This window comes from Rhea pennata, chromosome Z, assembly GCF_028389875.1.
Source record: "Rhea pennata isolate bPtePen1 chromosome Z, bPtePen1.pri, whole genome shotgun sequence".
NCBI lineage: Eukaryota > Metazoa > Chordata > Aves > Rheiformes > Rheidae > Rhea > Rhea pennata.
The window spans coordinates 39,148,730-39,175,756 of record NC_084702.1 but is presented as its reverse complement, the minus strand read 5'-3'; the positions used below and the strand labels follow the sequence as shown (position 1 = coordinate 39,175,756).

Here is a 27,027-nt window from a genome sequence, read left to right as displayed (position 1 = left end):
AGATGGCTTGAGAATGAAGGTCCAATTGAATAAAGTTAATACGCAGTCAGCAGGACAGAGGCTCAGTTACATTCAGTAATAGTGAAAAGTACTCAAAATGTAATAAAAATGTACCTTGTACCATTTCAAGTATCAGTCAGTGTCAAAAATAGTGAAGATTTTGAGCTAGTCATTTTTTTGAGGAGCTCTGATGAACAGAACAGTGGCCAAGGAGAGGGTATGTGAACCTGTAGAGGCAAATGGGCTGTGCTGTGGTGAGGCAGGACTGCTTTGGTAGGACCCCAGGCAACTGGAGATTGCGATCCTGCAGCCAGAGCCCAGCCTGTGAGCCTTGCCCAGCTTGCCAGGAAAACTCACTGCTGTGGATTTGAAGCCTAAAATGCAAAGGGATGTTGGGTCAGTCAGCAGTGTTAACAAGGCAGGTGTAATGCAGTGACATCCAAACTAGGGACAGTGTCGTGGCAAGGAGGAATTTGGGGTTTGAGATTATCAAAATGCTGTCAGGTTTGGGTGCAGGCTGAGCAGGTACTGAGAAATACGGTATACCTAGGAAAAAGCTGTTGAGGAGAGAGATATCCCTTACTGACCAAGCACCTGTAATGTCTGAATGAATGAAATGGCAATCTAAGTTAAAAAATAGACTATCCAAGCACAATGGTTTTGAAGAAGTGTAATGAATTAATGTTATTCCACATACAGGGTTTCTGTATAATCAAACAGTGAATGATTTGGCATGACAGATAAAGATATAGTGATGGACTGGTAGCTATAGTCAAGGGTTGAATAGCCAAAGGAAATCTTGTGATGTGAGCTGATAAAATTTCAGTCTTGGGACAGAAAGTAGAGATCAGTGGAATTGGATTTTGGGGACCTAAAGAAGGCACTCTAAACACCCACAGTGTATGCCTTTTATGGATTTTCATAGAAAAGTTAAAGTTGTTTATTGTTTAATCATATACCAAATGTCTCTGTCATTCTTTGCAGATATGAGCCTGTGGCACAAGATCTTTTCCTGTTGTTTCCAGTTGATACCCTCTGTTTACTGAAGGATTCAAACAAGTAAGCACTAATTTCACACACATCTTTGGTTGCCAAAGATTTCATTCAGTCCTGCTCCCATGCTGATGTTACCTTCTTCGTTATGTCAGCAGAAACATTCATGCTCATCAGACTAAGGGGCTTGATCAGGAGATGGGTTAGTCTTTTATTTCTTTTTCAGCTAATTTATTTTTTATGGAGATCAATTCTCCTGTCCACTGCATCATACAGCTAAATAAAATCCTCACAGTATCACAGGGAGCACTCAGGCTGGAGTGGGAGGAGGAGACAGAGTTGTAGCATGTCTGAGGGCAGGTAAGGGTGCAGCTGCCTCATTTGGAGGCAGTGCTTAAAGTATGCATACAAACAACTCTCTCGGTCTGACTTCGCACTTAGGAATAAACATATGGATCCCATTTCACTAAAATTAGTTCCGCTCAGATCTGTCCACTTTTTCCGGTATGACTTGTCTTCCTTGTTAAGGATGCCTCTTGATTTCATGGGAAGCATCACACAAACTCTTGCATTCTTTTGTGCTAAGGATAATAGCTGGAGTGTTGGTTGAATATGTTGCAAGATTTAGCCTTACCTAAACTCTAGAAGTAGCGTTCTTTTAACCTGATATTTGCCCTTCGTGTTAGCATTTCTCCTTTAGTAAGTCTATAGCCCACCAATGCGCTGATTGTCATCTAACATTCACTGATAGCATTCTGTGTAAGTCTGGATTGATGAAGTCTACTAGACTTCTAGAAAATTAATTACTTCATTGGAGAAGGAGATTTGATTATTTTCACGTGACCTGCTTCTGAGATAATCATTTCTGAATTATATTTCAGTTTCATTAACCTCACTATCTTTGGGTATTCTCTTTAAGAAGTCTTCCATAACTTTGAATGCTAGCATAAACTAATAGACTTGTAATTGCTCAGGTCTCTATCCTTTTTCTCCCCCTCTCTCACTCCTCTCTTCTTTGCTGTTCTCATGTTTTCCTAACTTAACAGATGTATTTTATTTAGCCTTCCATAAACAAAATTATAATTAACATCTGTTTGCAAGATTTTTTCAGGAAATGTTGTAGACTATTTGGGTTCTGAAATAGTCTTAGGAAAGGTCCTGTTTATTTTTCTTTAACTCAGATTTTAAAATGTGAGGATATTTTTTTTGAGCATTGAGTATTTGAATACAGCTTGCCTTTATTTCTTAAATGTAAACTTGCCTATCAGAAAAAAGCTGCCCTTGAGTAATACTCATGATCCATAAAGTGCATGCTGTGCTCCTGCAGTATTTGTCTTTTATTAGTACAACTTGCCACAGTAAAGTGACTGATTTACAGTGGAATGCAGGGCATTTGATCTAGGAATGTCTAAATAATCTAGTAGTAGAATAGACGTAGGGGTAGCAGAGGGTGCTAGATGCTGAGATTTCCTCATTAATATTAGCCTTTCTTTGGCTGTCCTGTACTTCAGTTTTTGTAGCATACTCTTATGAGTACCTACGGTGTCCAGAAGAGTGAGCAATGGCAGAGTTGTGTTGCAGCATACATATGAGAAGGGCCAAAATAGCATCTGTAGTTCAGACATGTTAATTCTACAGGAATATATTGTTTTAGACAAGCACTTTGATGTATAATCATTGCAAAAAATAAAGCTTTAGCTGACAAACATATGTATGCCAAAATATTCTTATGTTTATACTAGTAATGGTGCAGATGTTTTAAAATAGGCTTTTTTTAGCAGTTGCTTAAATGTTTGTTTCTTTTGTTTTAGTTATTTCTTCTTTGTACAGCTTTGCCTTGCAAGTGACAAGTCAGTGCACATAAAGGGACGCACTGGGGTTTTTAAATATTTTAAATGTTAAAAATGAATAAAAAAACTTGTTCCTGATCTTCAATCTCTTTTTCAAAATATATGAAAAAGTTAAAATGGTATTAGTCCTCAAACTGGATAGGCAATTTCTGAGTTATTTGCTGCAGTTCTTATTTCTCGCTTCTCTGAAAGCCGTAATACCAAAGGTCACTTAAAAATATCATCAGCTGTGACAGAGATACTTGAATAAATCAAGACAATACATGGAAGCCAAGATGCTGTGACTTGCTTCCTTGTTACAGTTGTGTTTTATTATCTGCTGAACCAGAGTGCTTAAGGCTTGGTAGACACACATGTCCAGTTTTATTGCTTAAGATTTTCTCTGATTCCTTTAAGAGATAGATGAAGCTGCAGAAATCACAGTAAAGAGCATATTCTTTAGGGATTTGTAAAATGTCTTTCTTGAGCAAGCTGAGTTACTTATTGATTAAAGGTTTTTTTGTTTGTTTGTTTGTTTTTTTAAAAAGGACATTTTCTCTGAGAAAAAAGTCAAGATCATCTTCAAAACTCTGTAGTACACTTCAGATGAAATCTAGCTTAGGTATATACTGTGTGCTTCTTTGCTCACACAGTTGTAGATAGCAGTGAATATCTGTAATCAAACATCAATGGTTTCAGATCACTTGATATCTTTGAATGGAAGACAAACTAGAGATTATCTAATATAGTTAGTGGAATATAGAACAAGAGGTAGGAATGATGTGCATATTTTTTTCATGCTGCTATTTGGCAGTTCAATTCTGCCAATTCCCTCATGTATCACTGCTCAAGTAGAAACAAAAAAAAATATGCCATAACAGAAATTGTTTTGGGTAATAAAACATTCTGTATTTTTGAGGGCTTTTACTGTGGGTTTATTCTTCTTAATTTGTAAGAATAATTATTTGTTAGCACACAGTATTGTACTAACCGAGTTTTTACCGTCTTTACATAAACTTAAGGGTTTTTTGACAAACCTGATCTCCTCTGCCCCAAACTCGTTTAGTAAATATAATATAGAAAACAAATGTTCTAGAGAGACGGTAGGTGCTGAAAAGTATTTGTGATCTCATTTGAGTTAAATTTGGTTTACAAAGCAAAGCCCCTAGAAGCTGATCCAGAGCACAAATTCATAGCAGCTGAAATGCATAGTAGTGACAGTAATAAAATAAGTACCTAGTAGTGAAATTTTAAGATCTTTCCTTGTGTTCATTCACCTGCAGCTCAGCAAGTATGATAAATCTTAATAGGTTTATTAAGTCACTAAGTTTCTCCTGAAAAATCCAAATATTCTACAAAGTCCTGATAAAGACAGCACCTAAGACAAGCATTTTAATTTTAATTCCCAAAGAAGACTCCTCTACAGTTTATTGTCAATTATCTTTTCATTCCCCATGAACTCAAACCTCCCTTCTGAAGACTCGTTAAATTAAAACAATGGAAGCTGTGATGAATAGAACATCTGAAGTGTCTTTCTGCCAATTAGACTTTCCAATTTTTTGCTCATTAGTTTATGGTTCTTGAGAAGAAATTCTGGAAATGTAAATTGAAGTTAGCATTCTTTTTCCTAAATTAGCAAGAAGCTTAGCTTCTTTTTGTGTTTTGAATTTTTTTTCAAAACATGTAGTACATTCCCAGTCTATTAAATTTATTGCTGTTTCTATGGATAAGCTTTCTGACATCCTGTTCTACTAAGAGCTTGAACTGCTTATTTTTCATTATATGATATGCTACATTGCTTTGTATACAGCAGCAAAGAAACGTCTGTTAAAATCAAAACCAGAAGTAATTATTTTCAGTTAATCACAAAGTCTGCATGCAAACCAAATCAAAACCAACTTTAGTTTGAAAACCTGTGTGGTTGTGGGATTTCACCAAATTAAGGTAACTTTGTTGTAGTTAAATGTATATATATAATATGTTTATGTCTTAAAAAACGATCTGTAATCTGTTCAAATGGGATTTCATTGCACGTTGTGGCTTTATGAAATGAGGATGAAATACGGGTCATTTGGTGTAAGATGCGCAGTACTACATTGGTTGTGGTGTAAAAGCAGAAGAACGTCTTCCTTCGTGAAGAAAATGACTTAAAGAGTATTTCTTTAAAAAAAAAATAGAAAAGAAAAAAAAAGAGAGAGAGAAAGAAAGAAAATAGTACTGTGCGATCCTAAATCTTTTCCTGGATTATGGAAACCTTTTATCAGGCTGCCTCATAATTGAAAGAAAATGCAGAAATGCAAGTGAAACAGTGAAGAGCTTTGTGAATCAGACCTGAAATCCAGTTGAGTCTTCAGAAACAGGCATCAGGTAGACCATACAAACCTTCTGTAGAATAGCTCTTACTCTGTCTGTTATTGTGAAGGATTTGGACATATTTACATAGATAGGTTCAGATGTAAGCAAACAAGCATGTGCCATCCTCCAAATTGATAATGTAGGAACCAGGTTTGATCTAAAAGCTTGAATTAGTAAACCCTATGAGAATTGTCCTGAAATAGTACAGGCAGATTTTTCACAAGCTGTTTAGAGTTATTTGTGATTAACGTTTGCTCCTTATGAACAGAATGTATTGTCCATATGGCTTATATATTGAAGTAAAAAAGTTGTAAACTGTTTAACAAGTTTTAGTGCTCGAAAAATTAAGGCTCTGACAGGGTTCTGGCAGATTTAGCTGTGACAGCTTGTGTTACCTTTTCCTCTCAAGGAGTCTTTGCCCCCATTCTGCAGAATTTTTAGTACCTTATGATCAAACATCAGGGTGGTGGACTGTAAATGTGCCAGTACCTTGTCCACTCCATGTGACACCCTAGGATCTTTGTGCAAACCCAGCTTTATTAGTGGCTGACCGTGATACTTGTGGAGAGGGACAGTTATGGCATAACTGTGTGCCCTGCTGCCTATGCTAGAGGCACGGTAACCTCCAGTAGCGGGACGGTAAACCAGCCCAGTTCAGTCTATGAGGGTATACATTTTGGAGTCACAAGTGCAGCTGGCTGAAGCACAGTGATTCAGATGAGATGTGTTGATTTACATGCTGTTTACCAAGAAACTTATGACAAGGAAACTTCCTGGCTACATGTTATTCAGTGAAATTGTTTTGCTTGTCATCTGAGCGACCAAAGATTTTGTTGGAGAATCTCTACAGGACAGAGTGGGATGGGTGGACATCCAGGTATTCGTTCCAGGGATTCTGAAAGCTCTTTTGAGATCCCAGAACTGTAGAAACACAGTGAATTACCGCAGACTCCTTGAGACCTGGTATTATTTCACAATCCTGCTTCTAAAAAGTACATCTGAGCAGAATACGTCCAGGTTCATTTGTTATCTGTCAAGAGAGGTTGTTGGAGCTTTTCAGAAGTATTTGCAAGATAAATGTACTGAGGTTGTGAAGATCCAGGATATTTCATCTGTGTTTAGGAGAGATAGGCAAGCACAACAGTTGCATGACAGTCCTAGGACTAACTGAGTTAATACATAACATCATGGTCGTGTGTGGATCAGTTGTCTTAAAAAAAAAAAAAAACAAAAAAACAAAAAAAAAAAAAAACAGTACTTTTGATGGTAGCTTCCTTTTTTCTGACATAAATGCATAAAAATAGATATTTTGAATGCCTTACAAATTAATATATTTTATGTAACTTCTAATTTCAGATTTACAATTTTAGCAAGTAGCATCTATATTTTTGGAGCCTTGATTCTAATCAACTAAAACGCATCGTGAAGTGCCTCTCCATGAAGTTTAAGAATAACTTTGAAACTAGTACTATAATACATAGTTTTGTTGAATTTCATAAGGAACGATATTTAAGAAATGTGGATAGGTTGATATTGGGCATGGATCCAGCAAGCATTTTATAGTTTAAAAATATGAAAATAGTTGCACTGATATTTAAGTAAATGAGTAGTTCATATATAAATCCTCTATGTAAACGTTGTCATAGTTCTTATTGATCAATATGACATTGTCTTCTCTTATCTAGACATTAGTTAAGCAGGCTAAATGCTTTAACCTCACGAGTTATGAAATGTATTTCCCAAGTTACAGATTTATGAAGCCTTAAATGTTTCCCTGATTGTTCCTGTTTATATTTTTCTTTTTTATGTACTGTATTATTTCTCATTAACTCTGATGCTTTCTCAGATTCGACTGTGTTTTGAGTGATTATGTATCAGTCAGCTCTGCCTCAAATGATTTCTGAGCTGCAGATTATTGGGAGAGTGCTTGGGGGCAGTACCGCTGTGTGTCTTGTGCTCTTCCTGCTTTTGGCCCTTGTTGAAGGCAGAATGCTGGGCCAAACAGACCTTTGCTCTGGTCTGGTACAGCTCTTCTTATGTTCTTAAGGGATTACTTAAAGGGGTGAAAACCTGCAGCATTTGGGATGAAATGTAATTCTTCTCAAAGGTGACCTTTAAAAACTTGTTAAGCTCCCAGTGGCAAAAGCAGTTAATCATATGTTTCCCTAGTTATCATAATTTTTCACTCACCCAGCTAACCCCTCCAGTTTGTAACTGTGAGGTTTCTAGTCCTGTGAGCTGATGTGTCTCCTAATGAAGAGCCTAATGTGTTCTGAGATTTAAATGTAAAGTAAGAAGGGGTGCCAAGGAAGGCCTTCCTCTTGACAGTTTCTTTCCTCAGTGTCAGACAGCTGCCAACTTTGGATCTTTCACTATTATGAGGGGGGAAAAAAAGTCTACATTATGGGAAGAGTGTCCAGCTTTTTGAAGAGCAGATCAGGTTTAGTCAGAAAGCTGAGTATGCTGGGCTATCCCATCTTAAAAACGATAAAATTAAAAAAAAAAAATGCAGCCAAAGGTCTCCGAGATTCTGAGTAACCTCAGTATTTGGCATTTTAATGATTATTGTAGTAGTAGTGTAATAGTGGAGCCAACCCTTACAGAGTATTATACTACGAGTAAGCTTAGAATTTCATCGTCCGTCAACGAGGATTGTGCTCAGAAACAGAGACCTTGGCTATTCAAGCATTAGCACAAAAAAAGCATAATCTCAGGAAACATTCAGGTCTCCTTGATGACGTTTTCAAACAGTGCACACAGCATTCAACGCCATCAGTTCTAGATTCATGTACATCAGCCTTAGTCTGTCAACATCAGTTTGTTTTTGTTGTCCGGTTGTTATACAGTATACATTAGTTTATTTGTATGTGTGCCATCTCAAGATGATGATGCTTGTGCAGGCACAGGAAGGGATGTAGCCATGCTCTTGATCTCCATCTCCTACAGTACGGTGGTATCTCAGATAGCATCCTCCCTGCTGCCTCAGTTAAGCGCACTCTTTCGATGTTGCTGCTGCCATGAAAGACCTGAGGCTTTCCCACGTTACTGGAGTGTATGGTGACAAATACGCAGAATCTGATGGAGGCTCAAGGGTTTCTCCCAGTATCCAGTTGTTACACAGATTGGAGTGGGCTGCTGCAGGGTACCAGAAGCCATGAATGTCACTACATGGGAAACACAAGTTTCATGTGATTTTTCCTTCTTAATTTAGTGATTTCCTCTTTATCTATCTTGAACTGATCTTTCCCTCATTGTTGTCTGACTATGAAGAATAATAGACAGCTTAACTTAATGCTTGTGATAAAACTTATATTTCTAAGCTATTCTTCAGACTGGCACAGTAAGTTGATACTCTTTTCTCTCAGCACTAACAGCTTATGTTCAGGAAACTAAATAACTAGGATTCTCAATGCAGGAGGTGCTGGAATCACAACAGTAAGCACTTACGTAGCTTCTGTTATCTTCAGAGGAATTTCGTGATGGTAGAGCGCTTTGTTTCCTTATAATAAGCAGACTGTGGTTAAAAATCTTCAACTTGAGAAGTAGAGATTTTTTCATCCTTGTTCATTTATGAAGCCAAGGACTGTAAGATACTTGGGAAGTTCTCTGCAGTCAATGAAAGAAGCTGATAGAATTTATTCTTCTCTAGAACCACAGACTTTGCCTCTGTTATTTAACATTACAACCAGTCATACACATCTAGATATTCAGAAAAGGAAGTGGTGCTATTGCTGATGTAGACTGTCTTCCTGTCTTTGCCTCCAGCTCTATCTCACCACATCTTTGAATGTATGCCAGAAGTTGTGAGCTTCTCTGTTTTGTTCCTCTTCTCTTCTGTGTTTGGACACAGATTGTACATTTTCCATTTCATTTGGAACTGTATGATCTTGAATATCACTATTAATGCTTACAACATCCTGTCTAGCTATAGTGGAACATGTGATGGCATCAACTGATACAACATCTCATGCCAGATTCCGTATAAATTGCTGCAAAGTTGTCTACAATCCCTTACGATACCTGTAATCACAGTCCTACCAACAATTTTAAATTCCTTCTGAGCAGTGCAAGGCCATACAGTGTTTTTAGAGAAATATACATCCAGATTCAGATAGCATGTAGCTCTCTCCTCAGCTTGGGAGCACACCAGGATGCTTAAGATACAGCATTTCCATATACTTCTGTGCAGGAACTGTAAGCTGTAAAGAGTGATGTCCTGTATTTTTTTCATTGAATCAACAACTGTTATGCTTCAGTGTTGACAGTTAACAACTACAAGGTATCACATAAACTTTAATGAGATCTTTCTCCTGTGTAAGAAAGTCATTGACCTTTGGGCAGTTGTCTTCCAAGATTTAGTTAAGGTTCTGGAGCATGAGCAAAAGGTCAGGAAACAAAGTTGAAGGCAGAACATTTTGGATTAAGAAATTCCTAAGGCTAATTCTTCATTCTGTGTGTGTGTGTGTGTGTGTGTGTGTGTGTGTGTGTGTGTGTGTGTTTTTAAGAAGCTATTATGTTTCCCAAGCAATTGATTGCCAGCATCTTACATGCTGACTGTTGATTTTCAATCACTACCTAGCCTTTATCTTTTACATCATCACCAGCCCTGTTTTTGAGGAGGGCTTATCAGAGGCTTTGATCAATAGCTGGTCTGGTTTGGTGCAGAAACAGATACTATTTATTTGTTGAGGGTTGGCAGATTTGCTCAGGATACATATGGTTTCATTTGTCTTATTTAGTCAAAATAACATTTATGTCCTGTTTGAGTTTTAATATAAAACACCTGTGAATAATTAACCACCATGTACAGCCAACTTTAGAATAGGTATTTGCAATATCAGCACCTACCAGATTTTTACTGTACTAACGCTGTGTGAAATTAGTTCTGTTACTTTATATTTTAAGGAGATTTTTTTTAAGATCTACATGAGATTTGGAGAGGTGAATACTAATAATGCATCTAGGGATATCAGCACACAGCCCTGGGTCAGATGGCTGATGCCTGAAGAGAGCTGGCCAGTGTAGATTGAGTTCATAACCACCAGTGGGTTAAGGAAGGGGCTTGCCTGAGCTTCGGTAGGAAGTACTGGCATGAAGGAGGTCTTGGAGCCTCTTCCAGTGGGGCAGCTAACTCTGAACAGAATGGCACTGCCTACTTCACCCCCAGATTTGCTGCCTGGGAGTTTCACCTCTGGAATAAAGCCTTTGGGTGGTGGTTGTTCAAAGAGAACATAGTTGGATTTTTTTCTGATGATTGTGAAGATCAAATTTTGTGGAGGTGCTAATAGATAGATTCAGACTAGAAATAGGTTGTGTGTTGCTTTTTTATGCTGAGGGTTGGAGCTAAAAGATTTTGAAAATTTCAGATTTCAGCCGGTGTTGAATATCTCAAAGCCAGTTCAGTTTTGATTTCATTTAGGGACCATCTGGTGACAAGCTATAACCAGTACTTAGTTGGAGATTGGATAAGATGAGTATGAATTTCTGTGGTCTTCAAATACGTTACAAAATACAATACAATACAAAAGTGATCTCTTAGTTTTTTTCAGCTCTTTTTAGCCCGAACATTATTAACTGTGAGCTATTTCTGTTTTCTCTTGTGCATATTGGCCCCTTCACCTCTGCAGCTCTGCAAAGAACTTTTAAACTGTATTTAAAATACAGAAAGGAGCAATAATATGTAACACTTCTTGGAAGGTCAGTGCTGCTAGAGACCATATTTCAAAGGAACTGGAAAACCAAATGAACAATGGATAACCCACAGATACTCATTTTTTGTGTATTGTCAGTGGAGGCTCCAAAGAGTCTTGTGGTCTGGGGTGATGTAATGTTGCACTGACATTTGCTCTACCTTATTCTTAAAATTGCAGTGCTTCATGGTGAGTGTGTTTGTACGCTTCTTAAAAACTAAGACAAAATACACACAAAATAACACACAAAATACAAATTTTGATTAGCTAGCTTTTTTTTTTAAATTTGTTTGGCAACATTTTTCTCCAAATAGCAGCAATTGTATATTGTAACACAGTAGATTTTTTCTGTTCAATATACATTCACTTTTAATTGTTTGTATTTCATCTATTTCTGATTGATATTGGAATAAATGCCAGAAACATGGTAAAATCCTCTAAGACAGATAGGATTTTTTTTTCGTAGGGTCAAAAGTCTTACTGCTGTTGATCGATAAATATCCATGGGGTTTTTTTCATGCCTGTCATACTGCAGTGAAGTTTTTTTTTATACCCTGTTTTGTTTTGTGTGATACAAGGAATACTTCACCTCGTGCTAGATTCCAGATATTTACCTGTGGATAGCACCGTGTTTAAATTCCTTAGGGAGCTTGAAAAGGAGTTAGATTATTTGCGCAGTGTCCACTGAACAATGATCTTGACTGGAGCACGAGCTTGAAGGTCAGTCCGCATTTGCAATGTAAACTGCGGAGTGCAGAAACCACAGTGGAACATCGAACTAAGCTCTCGGGCAGCAGGGAAACATGACAGCTTTAGTATTCTGTTGCCCAAACACGTTCACTGTTTACTGTTAGGTAAGTTTCTGTTGACTTTTTTCTGATGTTAGAAATACATTTTGTTATGTGGATGTTGAAATGGTCTGTTTTGGGAAGGCGCTGTGTTAGCTTGGAGTCAAATATATTTGTAGCCTGGCCTCATAACGCTACATTGCTCCTCTGCTTTTCCTCCCTAGAATCTGCTAGAGTTGCTGGTGTTTTCTACCTACAATCAACTAAGCCGAGATCAAGTAAGCTTGTGTGGATATAACAATCCAATTTGAAGGAAATAGCTTTATAGTTTAATTAATATATAAGCTTTCTACTTAAAAGATGTTGTTTTACTGCTTTCAGTTAATGCATTATCTTTAGTACTGTTATTTAGTTTCAGAGTTATGTCGTGGGAAGACAAATACCATATCTGATATGGATAAATGATGGAGATATATTCAGTTTGGCTCAGAGAGGAAAAAAAATGGCTAATCAAAATGTTGAGGGAAATCTTACCTTCTAAGTAGCATTATTTAATGTTACTTGGGAATGTTTTGAGTGATGCTAATTCGTGCTTGATCTTTTTTCATAGGGAATGAGAAAGCATTTGTACTTTAATTTAGGACATAATGTTTTAAGGTAACCAGGAAGTAGAAAATACATTAATTTTTGTTTCTATTTTTCTCAGACTTCTAAGAACATGATAAGGAGATGTCTCTAATATAGCTCAACACTGATAAAACTCAGTTATCATAATTATTCTTCTATTGTGTCTGTATTGCTACAATTCAAATGAATTTGAAAAACAAGATTTTAACTGACATCTACCAAAAAAAATATGGATAATACTCAAGGAAAAAAAAGGATTGCTGTGTGGGTTTTTTGGTTTTCTTTTTCCCTCCAAAAATAATCTGTTTTACTGTGTGCTCAGAAAGCGCTACTGTTGGCCAATTTCTGATAAATTTTCCTTTCTTCACCGTTTGAGTTGCTCGTAATTTTCAAAATAATTTTGCTTTTATATGGAATTAGTGAGACTTTGTCTTTTCCTGGAAGTGGCTTAAGGAAAGCAGTTACACTTCCGAGCGTTTGGCAGGTCTGGTGAGAGCTGTGCGCGCAGTCCCGGTCCAGGTGCTCTGTGCTCGTGCTGGGCAACCCAGTGGGACCTCTTCGCGGTAGTGGCAGCTCGTGACCTCTCAGTATCGGTGTTTCACAATCCTGCGTCACCAGGGACGGGCGGCGGGAGGTCACCTAGGTTCCCGGGGGGCTAGGGCAGGGCTGCGGTCACCTCACCATCCCCAGCGGGCGCCGGGGCCCTGCGTCTGCCCAGCCTCTTTCCCAGGAGGAAAATCGCTTCCCCCAGTTGCCCCCCTCCCCCCCCCCCCCGGCCCTTGAAAGGGCAGCCCGGGCGCCTCTTTCCTCCAGCGTCCCCTGTGTTTCATCCATCCGTGAAACCATTCTGCGCGTCTGGTGTGAGGAAAGGCGGCCACTAACTGGGGAGCCAGGAAAGCGAGCGAGTTACGCCACCAGCTCCCCGCTGGTACAGCAGGGTGCATGATCCCGTTCCTGGGAAGGGCAGCGGCCGGGTAGGGAGGGGAGAAAGTACAGGTGGGGCAGCGGGGCTGAGCCACCTCAGTCCGCCCAGAAACTGGGGGCAAAGGAGGAATACCACCAGTATCACAGTCACATCAGTACCTGGCAGGATACCGAAGATTTTATTATGCTTTTAAAATCATTGAGCCAAGTTATTATCGCTGTATCATCCGTTACGCTGTTATCTGGACATTGGTGGCCTGCAGTGCAAAATTGGAGTCTTGTCACAGCTGGGATTTGGGGGAAAAATGATAAATGTTGTCTGCTGCTCTCTGATGTGTTGCTAACTGGTCTCAGGTGATGACTGCTGCATTGAAGGCGTTTGGCTGTCATAACTGTCCGATTTGGTACAATTTGCAATACGAAATTTTAATACGTGGGCGTGTGCAGAGCAAGGCAATTTTTTTTTAATCTGCGCATCAGCTTTGCACGTCCTGGTTCATTCCGGGAGCGGAAACAAAAGCCGAGCCTGAAGACTTGCTATTTTCGGGGCGCTGTTGCCACCTCCTGGCGGTGGTCGAAACTAACAGTAAATGCTCCGTGGCCTAAATCAGTCGCTGATAAAAATCACAAGTGGAAAGGGTTTGTCAGCTCCCCAGGCTGGTGGCTGCACTGCCCAGGGCTCCTGCAGGCAGGGGCAGGCTCCCATCGTGCTGTTGAGCACAGACAGGCAGAAGAGCCTTGTATTCTGCTGCTCCCAAAGGCTCCTTCTGAGCTGTTAGTATCTCTTTTTCCTATCGTAAAATAGAGGCTGTGATCTTTTTTTTCTTTTTGAGGTTCACATCTGTGCAGCACACAGATTGTCAGATGGGACTTCTTATAAAAATGGCAGAGTTGCATATGAACATTTGCCAGTGTTTACAGAATGTGTGGATAATCTTTTTGGTTTTCTTGCCCTATTTACTCCCCATAAAAACTGAAGATATTAACTCTTGTACATCCTGAGTCTGTAATTATGAAAGCACACTGTGAAGTGCTGAGACTTTAATGAAATTGTAGCAGTGCAGCTCCAACAGACAGGCTACCTAAGCAGTTAGCTAACTACCTTAAGGCTATGCTGCGATTCAGCTTTCAGTGAAGAAGATATTGCACAAATAAACCAAGAAATGTCATTCAGATTTTGTTACATATGTTTATTTCCTGCAAGTAAGTACTTAAATATTTAGTGAAGGTCTTGGAATAAGCCTGTGGGATGGTATTAGGTGTGGGCCAGTGCAGATGGAGGTATTTCTATTACTAAAGCATTCTGAGAACTAAAGAATGAATTTTCTGTAAAGCAGATCAAATACTTTGACTTGGACTTTCTTTTATTAAAGAAACTTATTTGGACTCCATCTAAAATTCCTCAGTTTTATTGTCATTGGGACTCTTAGATGCTATCAATCGAAAACCAGTGTTGACATTCCAATATAATGCTAATATGCTAAACATTAGAGTTAACACCAAAAATTTATCTACATTGCTCACTAGCATAAGCCTCTTTAGTATCTGGAAGAATGAGCAAACTGTGAATGATGGTGAGAAGCCACTCTTTCTTTGTGAAGAACTTCAGTTTCTCTTGGCAAAACACACAGTAGAAGATACGGTGTTATTAGTGACTAGTCTTAACAACTCTTCTTCTTTTTTAACAGTTGTACGAAATTGCTGTCTTATAAATAAAAACAATTATAACAATAATTGTTGTTAAATATAAAAAATAATAACAATTTCAAAAGCATCTATATCTTATTTCTGAAATGAGTATTTGACTTGTGAGCCTCACACCTCAAAAGAGTTGATGCACCTTAGACTCACTGTTGAAGCAGCTGTCTGGTCCTCTCTCTGTCTGGTCATTGCTGCCCTTCATCAGCCTCACCTTCTTGCCAGCATAAATGCTGATATGGCTGTGCAGCAGTGCACAAGACCTGAGAGCTAATTTACGTTAAAATTCTCCTGGCCAAGAAAAAAAAAATACATATTTATTAAAAGTTAGCTTTAATTGGAATATTGCTTTCTGGGACACTGTGTGCCTCTGCTAGCATGGCCGGTAGAAAGGAAAAAGAGCAAGATGATACAGTTTTTTAGACAGTCACTCTGACTTAGACTGGTCCGTGATGCTGAGTTCCTAATGCACTTTAGTTTTGAAAATATCACCATGGTCCAGGATAAGTGAGCGCTGAAAAATTTTCTTTTAAGGCTGCTAAAAGTTATCTTTTTTTAGTTTATGCTTCAGTATTTCCTCAGGTAGGGCTCAGAACAGTCCTACCTACTATTTTTTCCAAAGAAATCCATTTCTTACAAATTCTTTGTGTGGGTTCAGTCTAAGCTTTAGGCAAATAATAAACTGATTTAAAACCAGTTTGGAACATGCATAAATCAATATGGTTCTTTGAATGAACACCACGTAATTAGGTACATCTGGCTTGTGAATATAAACTGTAACTAAACTGAATTTTTAAAGAGAAAACTCTGCTTAGATTTAATACCCATTTAAATCCCTCTTTTTAATCTCTTTTATTTAAATTTGAACTAAAAGGAGGTCCTTCTCATAGCTTGGTATTTTGGTAGTTTTGTTTGATTTGAAATTTTATCTAGACGAGATTGCATTTGACATACAAGTGATGCTTTTAGAGTTTGCACATTGAATGATTTTGTCCTCTGAAGAAAAAGGGCATAGTTTGATTGCTACGTATTAGCAACACACTTGCATTGTTAGCTTGAAACTGGAACACAGCCCTCAGAAACTGAGGCCCATGTGTTTTCCCATATGTGTGTTGTTTCTGTATGAACAAAAACTTCCCAGTTTTAAGATAATATTCTATATTCTGTTCTGTCAGCATCACTACAATACCTTTTAAAAGAGAAAAAAAAATGTGCCGTATTAGTCATAGACTGTGGTAGGATTGTTTAAATCATACAATTTTTGACACTAGTTCAGCTACTTTGTTTTTAAGCTCCTTTGTCTTCTGAGTATGTAATACTAGAGTCTCTGCTTTTAATTAAAATGCCATCTTTTAATTAAAATTATTCCAGCACTGTGTTTTGTTACATAAGTATCTGGCAATACCTCTTTCCTTATATCTTGCTGAGAGCAGACTGGTTTAAGTATCTGTTCTCATCCTCTGTGTTGAAGCTTTTGGTCTCTATTTAGCTCATTTATTCCCTGTAATCTAGGGAATCTAGTGACACCTTTGTGCATTTTCAGTTTTTGATACAGGATTTCTTACTTAGTAATTTTGGCATTCTGCTCCTCAGATTAGACCTTTCCTTCATTCTTATGAGGGATGCTATGTCATATAATAGCACAACCATTTTGTAAGAATTTTACCATAAACTATCTCTGGAATTTTTGTGTGTGTGTGTGTCACAGAAGATCTTAAATTCAACTCATTTTCTGTACTGTTTTGTCAAACTACAGGATGCCACACTCTTATCTCTGTTTTTGCTAGTCTCTTCATCAGTGTCTGATTCTTTATCAGGCTGTCCTTTACTTGGAATAACTATCTTGGCAGTAATGACCACTGTGTACTTTTTTTAAAGGAAGAATTAAAGCCAGAAATGTAATTTTTAGTATCTGGAGAAACAGTGCTATAAACCTGCATCTATAACTATTGCAGTCCTTGCTGCAAGTCCCTCAAAAGACAGTAAATTTTGACTACATGATTTTTATTGTGTCCTCTGTGATCTTCTGAACATTCAGCAAATATCATTGATTGTTGCCTATCTGTGTGTAGCAACCAAGTCATTTAATGTTATTCAGGATGTTTGCTGTTGATGAATTGTCTTATACTTTATCCTGCACTAAAACCTTGTCTTCATTAAATGGTAACTGCTGGATAAATAAGTGGGCTTGCCAATGCATGATATTTACCTAGCTACTGGAAAGCCATCGTATTATTAATGGCTTCATACAAGATTGTGCTTGCAGTCATGGCAACAACATTACATGGAGTTCATTATCTTGGAAGTCATGGTGTTGTTCTGTGTGTGAATTTGCAAAATTTGGAAAGGACAAAATGTAGGCCTGTGCAGTTCATTAGCAGTCGTGTAATGTGGCAGGATCTTGCTCACCTGAAGGCCCAAAGGTGCAGATCAAGCTAATATAGCCTTCAATACAGTCAGCCCCTATCCTGTGCTGAGGCTGCGCTAACATTGAACCATAGCATTTTTAGCAGATTGCTCATGAAGAAAGTTGCATTTTGAGGCTAAGTTTCCTCACCTCTTTACCACAGAGCTTCTGAAAATTGCTGGCAGCAGTTTATCACTATTTGTAAACCAGAAATCAGACACGACATATTTGTAACAGTGATCTGGATTTGGAAAATCTGTCTGGCACAGGAGTCTTTGCAGTGTGCAAAGCGGTTAGTGTTACACTGCCTTCTCGGGCTGTCAGCCCTAGAAAAGCGCTGTTGTGGCATTATTGTGCTATTGCAGATGCTCTTGGCGTTGTTACAGGTATTGCATGGATGGACTTTGTAAGCTTTACAGATGAGACTAATGGGACGTCAAAATTTCATACCAAAGTTATGTTTAATATTAATAAGGCAAGCTCAACTCTATGAAGCCTCTTGTGTGTGTACCTTCTTACCCTCCCTGTGTTACTTGCCTGTCTGGGTGAGAAGGGTAGCGGTCAGGAGTCTGTTTAAAGTAAGGTTTGCAAAGTCTGTATGGAAACCAGGACTGGTGCTCTACATGCTGCTTGGCAGCACTGCATTTCTTCCCATCGTTGGCTTGGTGGGCTCATTTTTAATCAGTTTATCATCTTGTGCTTCTGCTTACCCTGGCAGCTTGGTGATCAGGTAGCAGGTCTTCAGAGGCACTCTTGCATTGCTTACTCTAGTGGTGAAGCCCCAGGTTTTGTTTACTTGACTGAAAGCTGTGCCCACAGTCAGATGCGTGGTCGTGTGGCACTGCCTTTGCATGCTTTGCTGTTGCCTTTTGGAAATGAAGGGAAAAGCTGGGCCTCCAAGAACTACTAGCAGGGTGGGGGGTGGGTGCTGAAGGAGACAGTATGGAAATAGGCAAGGAGGAAAGCACAGATGGGGGAAATAGAATGAAATGATGAAGGCTGAGAAGAATAGAGACTCATTTGGGGGGGTTACTCGGTGGTACTTGGGGCTGGACTTTTTATAATTTAACCACATAGTAGAAACATAGGCCAGAGTAGCATTTGTGAGTCTGCCCCATAGCTCCAGGTACTGCAAGTGCCTCAGCAAATGACTTGAGCAACATTGTGTAAATCACTGAAGTAATGCAAAAGGATAAAACAGAGTTAATGATAAGGAATAGCATGCAGCAAGGATCAGGCCCAAACCTGTAATTCCCGTATTTTTCAGACATGGCTTGTGGATTCCACCTGCTAATGCTTTGGTTAATTTTGTCCCTCCAGCTTTCACTGGACTGAATTTTCCTAAGATTATCTTGGTATATGTGTATTTTATGGTGAAAGGTAATAAAACAAATAGATCTTGGGAGTAAAATTTGTCTATAGCAACAACAGATGGGTTATTGCATCCAATTCTTTCAGTTACAAAACTGTGTAAACAATACCAACATTGCACAGCTAGTTAAGAGTCCTCTTTTAATGTAAAATAAAATTAAATCCCAAGTTGGCAAAACTGCATAAAAGCTGGAATTTGTTTTTGCTGCACTCGTGCTACACAGATGGTACATGTTGCATTTGCTTTTGCAATAATAGAAGTGACACAACTGCTCATGGTATTCTCTACCTCTGGGTTAAGAAATAACTTTAAAATAGCCCTTTTTTTTTTGCTAATTTGAATGTCTGTGTGTAACTGTTTAAGTGCAGAACTGAAAGCAGAACAACTTGGATATAGCGCAAGAAAACTGAAAATCTAGCATTTAATATATATATTTAAATATATAAGGTTTAACATCTTATAAAACTACAGACAAATGAAATGAACAGTAGAGTTGCATACAGAAGTGCATGACATTAAATAAGATTTAGTTTAAAAGAATATTTGATGTTGACTCATACACTGTCATATTTCTAATGCTACTAAACATTTTTCTTGTCTGTTTTTTTTATGGTAATTCTACAAAAAAATATTTGTAACTCTATGCAAATACATTGAACTCCAAGAAGCTTTCTCAGAATTACTAGCTAGCAATTAGTAAAAGTTTTTTGCAGAAATTAATAGCATGACTTTATAGTTGTACAAATCCATTAACTGTATAAACATAGGTGGGAAGAGTTCATGGAATGTGTAAAAGGAAAGCTGATTTATCAGTCTACTATCTCTTGCATTTGTTGCATGGGTGTTATAATACTTCACAAATAATACCGTAAAATATCTCTTTCCTTGTCATATTCCAGAAATTATTTAGCTGATCTTTAGGTCTTTTGTTTTGTGCCAAGCAGCCTATTGTCAGGAAGAATGTCTAGAAAAAGAAATTAAGTACAAATTCTGTTTTTATTTCAGGAAGTGGTTGATTCTGCAATCAGTTTTTTCTCTGGCAATTTTGATTACCTTGCAGCAGTCTGTTTCTGAACCTTTATTTTATCTAGAAATTTGCTGTTGTTTTTGGAGATGTGGAATTAGATTAGTAGTCAAAAGACTTTGCAGTTTACAACTTTCTCTAGTCCAGTATTTCATAAAATCGCTGGATCCTAGAAACTTTTTTTTTTTTGGTACATGAAGCCACTGGTTTTGGTGGTTTTCCACTGACCATAGTTGCTCAGTGCTTAATGCAAGATGGCTATCTAATTGTGGATAAGCAGCAATTATAAAGCAGTTTGATCTCTTTCGCATGTGTGTGCTAAACAGTCAAGCAGACTAGGCATTAAGGTTCCTGATCAGCCTTGTTTTGTAAAACCTGGTTGCTTTAGGGAGACAGGCTCTGTTGTAGCTCTAGGTTTTAACCCTGTTATTTGCAGGAATCTGAGAACGGTCTGTTAATAAGGTCTGTCTTATTTTTTAAAATAAAAGCAAACTCCTCCTCCCACTTTTGCACCTATAATGCCAAGCAGTGAATAATTCAAAGAAGCTCCAAGCTATTTTTGCAACAAATCACTCACCTATCTGCTGCGATATCAAATGTTTGTTAGAACTGGGACTATGGCAAGCTGGCACACAGCAAAGCAAACCCCCACGTAAGTTTGGCGGTTGCCTGTTGAGGGAAGAAGCCATCCTGGCGTTTGGGGAGTGGAGCTGCGTTGTCCCCGCTATGGGCACAGCTAAGGAGACCGAGTCAAACTGGACCGAGGAAGCACGCGAACCCTGCCACCTCATGGCTCCTGCCTTTAGCAGTGTTGGGTTAGCTGTGATGGCAAAAGCACGCAAGAGCTGAGAGATGTTGTCAGGAGAGAGAATGTCTTTTCTTGCAGCAGTTCATCCTTGCTGTCGAGCCAGCCTGGAGTCTGAAGGGAGGGCCTGGAAAGAGGAAAGATAGCGCTGCAACCTTGCCTCCCCGATCCGTGTGCGGCAGCAGCACACCCGTGAGATAGCTGCGTGCAGAGCACACACGCGAGAACCTGCGTGCAGCGGCCTGACAGGTCCAGCCCTGTCCCCCGGGAGAGGGGCAGCAGCCCAGCATTGGGAGACCTCAGCGTGCCATAGGGAGATGCAAAAGCACATCCGCTAGCACAAACTAATAGCAAAGGGCTAGAAAAGACAAATTTCTTTCATTTCATTAAATCTGTACTTAAATTTAGAGATGCTTGTCTGAAAATTCGTAATGATGTTGAAGAAAGATACGGAGAAGGACCAATGCAGAAAGTCAGAGGCAAATTTATCTGTTGTCTTTGACACTTACTCAATTGGTAACTTCTACAGAAAGCGAGGAGATGCTTACTAAAATAGTTTACTACAGCTGATTCCCTGATGATGTGTCTAGGCTTTTGAATTTAACTGTTTGTCCTCTTTTTTCACCCCAAACTTTTATCTAAAGACTTGTGCCATTTTTCTGAGATACTACAAATGCCTTGTTGCTGTTCTGGTAGGATTGCATATTTGAAATTTCCAGAGATGTATGCAGAACACATCTATTGCATTTATTTCTGCTTGGAGAACCTTGAATCAAAATACAGCAGTCTTCCATCTCATTCAGATTGCTTTTCAGAATGTCAATTTAAGCAAAACTCAAATATCTGAGAATTATGAAATTACAAAATGCAGTTGGAGTGACAGATGTGTAACATAGTGTCATTATGTTTTGCAAGTGATGCTCATCAAGATATAATAGAACACGCGACTGCTTTAGGACTATGTCCAATATGCCCCTTGTCCTATGGGAAATTTGTTTTGAGGTGAGGTGCAAAGGTAGGGAACTACTTCATTTTCATGCCTATATTCCACTCCTCTTGAAGAGTACCAGAAGTTGAAATTCGAGTCAAAAAATAGCGCTTGTATCAGAAACAGATACGGATGTTGGGGTTACAGAGGAGAGAAGGTTCTGGGGTAAACTTCCTTTTATACTACCACGATTGCTAAATTGCAAAGTTTTAAGTAATCCTTGGGTTATACATATGCAAGTATGGTATCTTCCTTGAGCAGCAGGTTTACACCGTGAAAACAGCTGTGCACTTGCTACTATCTCAGCTCTCTAATCCTGCATGGGACAGTTTTGTGCAAAGCTTTACTTTCTCAACGTAGTGGTCACATAGCATTCTCATTTACCTCACCCTTGGCAGTATATGGGAAAGAAAATGTCTGTGGCATGGCTGTTGGCTTAGCATAAAAAAATCACAGCTGCAGTTATGAGCACTGACTCTTTCAAGACAGTTGTGCATCTTTTTCTTTTACCGCAGCTGAGAAATCGGGGAAACCCAGATTTCCTCTATCACAATCAAAGCGCTGTCATGTCGCTTCAAATAGTTCAGTACAGTTGTAGCCAGCAAAAGACATGTAGCTGGCTTATAAAGACAAAATGATTGGTGGCTATTGCCTATAGCAGGGGGTTTAAGTTAGGCATGTACCTTGTTTTTATTTTTTAGAAGTCTGCAGTCCATTTAACTTGACCTTCTGGAAGAGCAAGACTTAACCGAAGAGGGGGAAGTTCTCTTCCCCCCCCCCTTTTTTTCCCAGGAATATATAATGTCTGAAATGTTATAGTACCACTTCCTTCTCTAGAAGTGCTCTATGGCTGTGCGGTTTTTTGCAGTAGCAGATTTGTTCTTGCTTCCATGGCAGCTGCCTCCTATAAAGCTTCTTCCTGATCCTTTTCATGTAGTAGGGCTTCTTCCTCTTTTTTGTAAGCCAGAATATTATTATCTGTTTTGATATTTTAAGTACTAAGCTTCAATGTCTTCTTGGCAGGCATTACAGGACTTTTAGGGACCTTTTTTCGTATTTTAAAAATTGATAGAAGGTGTAGTAAGATTTGCTGCCTGTTTCTCTATTAAGAAAATGCCTGTGTACACACAGTTAACTAAGTGTGTTTTGAGAAACAAAACATGAGCAAGATTTTAAACTGGGTAGGGGAGATATTTCCACGGCTATCCTTCCTTCAAGAATGCCCGATATATTGCCGTAGAAAGTCAAGGCCTGGCTGCTGTCTGTTCATTGTGCTGTGTTCTGGCATTAGTGTTAACAGAGATAGGGGGCTTTTAGGTCACTTACAATATGTATTTTATATGTGTGTGTGTGTATATATGTTGTAAGTGAATGTAAGTGTGTGTGTGTGTATATGTATTTCCTTTTTTTTTTTTTTTAAGGAAAGAGTGTCTAAAAGACAATGCTTTGCTTGACCTTTCCTGTCCTATTCAGTTTCATAGTTTCTCAGCTTTTAACCATTGAAAATCAGTGTGTAAACCCAATTTTTATGTGGGTTCTGGTACATCTTTTAGATTCCTCTGAGTATTTTGCCCTTCTTCAGAGACAGTGTCTGCCCAAATGGGAGAACATGTGGTCGCCCGCACATGTGAACGCCCTTCATTCTAGGAAGTTATTCCTCCTTCCCCTTCCCTCTCCCCCCCCATTCAAGAGAATCTGTCCTATGAAATTTATTTTTGCCCACAGATTCTATTTTTAGAGTTTTGTCATTCTTTTGCTTTGTCCTTTTCACACCATATCTCATTCAGAATTTACAATTAAAAGGGATTTTAAGCTTCCAGGCTTAACCGCAGTATTGTCTCTTGCCTGTGCAAGGGCATTGTCCACTGAGTCTCTGATAATTTTTATCTTACTCTGTTACTTCTACTGGAGTTTCAAGACTGTTCATCGGGTAGAGACTCCGAGGATGATAATGCCCCAATAAGCTTCTGCCATTAAAAGTCACTATTTATCATACGAGTGGAAAATTACCTACCTGAACTGTTTTCAGGCTGCTTGAAGTCTTTTCAGCTGACAGATGTGTTTTAAGAAGTATAACAACCAAAATGAAAATACATTTCAAAAAAACAGTGTTTAAAGTCTGAATTTTAACCCTGTACACAAAAGAAACAGGGCTGGGTAAGGAGATGCAGTCTGAACTCTGTAGAGAAGAAACAAATTAGAATAATCAGATTTTTCTCATCTGTTTTCACAGTTCTGACATGTCCAAGAGATTTTAGAAATCTAAAATTACAAAACTTCCTGAGATTTAACTGCAAGGCTCATTATCTTTCTTTGTCTGTCTGTCATCTACAACAGGAGAAAGACATCTATTGTGTAAATCTATTTATGGAAAGCTCTGGATACTAGATTGTATTCTGGCTATTTAATTTCCATATGAACACTGCCTTTAACTGAGGGACCCCAAAGGCTATTACAGTTAACCTTGGCTAACACTATGTTTCTTCCTGTTCCTATTCTGTGTGGGGTTTTTTGAGTGGTTTCAGTCTGCTGTCCAGTAATTACCCCAAACCAGGGAGCAGGAAGATGTGGAGCACTAATAATTTTTTTTCCCCTCTTTAACTTCTTTTTTGTAGCTTCTTTAGCTAGTCTGGTGCTGTAATTATTTTTCTTCTGTGATATCATTTACATTAATATTCCCTCTCAGTTTCTGTGTTTTGAAAAACACAACGGCTATACTTTGCCACACTACCCTGCGTAGTAGGGCCTGTGGAGGACAGCTGGCTTCTTGCAGAATGCCTGCAAGAGACCTATAGGGTTGTGCTTATTGCAAATAAAAATGTTTCAGCATCACCAGGAGGCTTCAACTGAAGAGAGATCTGTCTGTCTTTCTGAAATACTGTTTACCGTGATTCACAAAGTAAATTTGCCTTAGTTCAAGAATTCATACCACCTTCCTGACTCCATGTCTTCTGCCTCTGAGAACATCTTTCTTACTTGCAGTGTAAGCTTTACATTACTTACAAATACGTTTTAATGGATGTAGCTAAACTTCACAGCCAGAAGTGCACAACTGCACACTAAACTTGTGACTGGAGCTTTGGCATTTTCTGATTTCGTCTTGAAGTAGACTCATTTCCCCTTGGCTGAGACTGCAGTAGCGCGGTTCCCAACTGCCTGTAGCGTTGCTTGCCCGAAGAGCCTCCAGCCCTTCAGGGGTGCGCGCTGCGCGCTGTCAGCGGGACTCCTGCCCCGCGGAGCAGCAGCTTGCATGCCCGCGCCGGCAGCGCGGTCGGCGGCGCTCTTCCTGAGGGCTCATGCCTCTGCTTCTGGCCCGAGCGGTAACGTTTCCACGGAGGCTTTGTGCTGTTCCCTGTACTAAAAATACAGTAAAGCACTAAACAGGAAAAGCTATTTCCTAGCTATCCTAGGATTTTACTGAAGACCATGCCAATCGGAAAACAGGCTTCCAGATAATTCCCATTGCTTCTGCGCCGAAGGCGCATGTCCTGTTCATAGCTCCTACTGCGTGACGAGTTAGGGGAGTGCTGTATAACATACCCTCTCTCTTGCTGTGCTGTAAAGCAAAATTGAATAATATGCCTTTAAAAATGATACCTTTATTAATATGGGGGGTCTATAACATAAAGGAATCAAGTAGTTTTTTCAAGAATCAGAGACCAATTGCTCCTTTCAGAGTAGATAGCACCCTATGTTGAACATGGTGAAGGAAAAAGTAAAATAACTTTTTAGCTTTAGCTTAAACTACCTAAAAGAAGGCTGTTGCTTTTCATCCTTTAAGTATTTATTTAGTCGTCCTGTATTAATCAGTACAATTGCAGATGCTACAGAACTAATTCTGGATAGCAAGAAGTGTTGAAATGTATAGTTCAGGCTAAAAAAAAAGATTTAAATTAAATTTTACTGCGGGATATCGGAGCTCCAGTCTGTTTGTCAGTCACCACAGTCGGACACGGTTCCACACTGAGGGTTTTTTTGGTCTCGTACGCTTGCTTTCTCATACCACGTTGGCAAGCCGTAACAAGTAAAACTCCACCCTCTCTACAGACTAAAAGACTAGGGGGAATAAAATGCGTAAATGGCAACTGCTGGCAAGGAAAATGAGAGTTTCTGTTAAGGTGCTGTTTTTCCAGACAGTTGCCTGTGTGTAGTTCAGAAGGGGGCGGAATCCTTTCCTCATAGCTTAGCTGTGATTTGCTGAATTTGCAGACTTTTCCCCTTAATACCCCCCCCCTTTTTTTTTTTCTTTGAGAAGTTAACTTGCTGCTTCTCAAAGCTCACGTCAGCTGTGAGCTGGTCAGCAGTGAGCTGCACTGACACCATGAGTTCGGAAGCTGATGAATCCAAGGAAGGTATGATTTTAAATATTTTTCCAGGCCTTCATTAAAGGAAAAATACGGCTGGGATTGTCAGAGCTGCTTTTGTGAGCCAGAAGAAGGCATGAGTGAGAGTTTCTGCTCGCTTTAGCTTTCGGTTGTTGAAAGGGGAGGGAAAAATCTTGGCAAAGTCGTCTGAAGAATTTTCTTTAGATTTCACTGGAAATGAAATCACCAAAGTGTTGACACGAGGGATATATTATGTCTGTCTCTGCAGCAGTAAATTAGGAGCACATGAATGAAGTGGAAGAAACAGTGCTTTAAAACACTAGCAGCCGATTGAAAGAGGAAGATTTTTTGAAATTGGAAGTGCTGTCTTTTTTAGCAAAAGAGGAAGTTGTATGGGGGAGAAGTGAAAGGTCATTATTTTGGGAATGAGCTTGATGCTGCTTACTTCCCTTTCAGCATGAGTGCGTGCACGTGTGTGTGTGCATGTGTGTGTTTGAACTGAGAAGTGTGCCAAAACTAAAGGGTTTCATTTACTGCTTCTAGAGTGGAACGTGTGGAGCAGCTGGAAGTGCTCCAACAAAAATACAGTTATTCACTAGTGTTGATTTGGGGAGGGGGTTTTTTTTTGCGAGTTGAGGAGGCGGACAGTAGGGAGTGCTTGGGGGAGGAGGAGGGCAATTTCCTGAAAGTGTGTACATACAAAAGACCATTTATACAGAAGAGAATAGGGCAGTAGTGGGGTTATAAGTTGGATTTCTTAGAACAGAATTGATGTTTCATGGTTAGGAATAGTCCCAAGGGAGAGTCAACCTTACAGGGATTCTGTATGGCACAGAAAATAATAGATTAGCAAGTAGTAATGAAACCTAAGCATTTTGTAGTTGGTGAAAACAAGACATTCTCAGAGTATTTCTTATAGCTTTCCCCTCATGATCTTACAACTTCCCCAACTTGAAGAATAACATTACTATAGGCATGTAGCTATTTGCAAAAAAGAGTATTTTGTTGATCCTCCCAAAAGTAGGTTTGGACAGAATCAAACATAACAGTTGAAATGCTGATAGAGCAGACTTAATAACAAAGCATGATGACCTGTGTTTTGGTAAGAGTTATAAAGATGTTCCCTGTTTGTTTCTTTTTCTGCTCTTGTTGAATGAACAGAAAAACTACAATGTAGCTTTTTTTTCCCCCAAGAGGATTCT

At 39.0% G+C, this 27,027-nt stretch overlaps 1 protein-coding gene across 3 annotated transcripts in view; it reads left to right on the top strand.

The window, feature by feature from the left end:
• Positions 1 to 27,027, top strand: part of TNFAIP8 (TNF alpha induced protein 8) — a 65,553-nt gene that overhangs the window by 17,727 nt on the left and 20,799 nt on the right. The window contains exons 2-3 of one of the 3 annotated variants that reach the window (XM_062599125.1): positions 985 to 1,059; positions 11,880 to 11,933. In XM_062599125.1, the coding sequence (XP_062455109.1) occupies position 11,933 (1 nt within the window). In that variant the 5' untranslated portion in view covers positions 985 to 1,059; positions 11,880 to 11,932. Of the gene's footprint in view, positions 1 to 984; positions 1,060 to 11,879; positions 11,934 to 25,792; positions 25,853 to 27,027 lie in introns of those variants that run through there. The other 2 variants (XM_062599124.1, XM_062599123.1) reach the window with 2 other exon arrangements.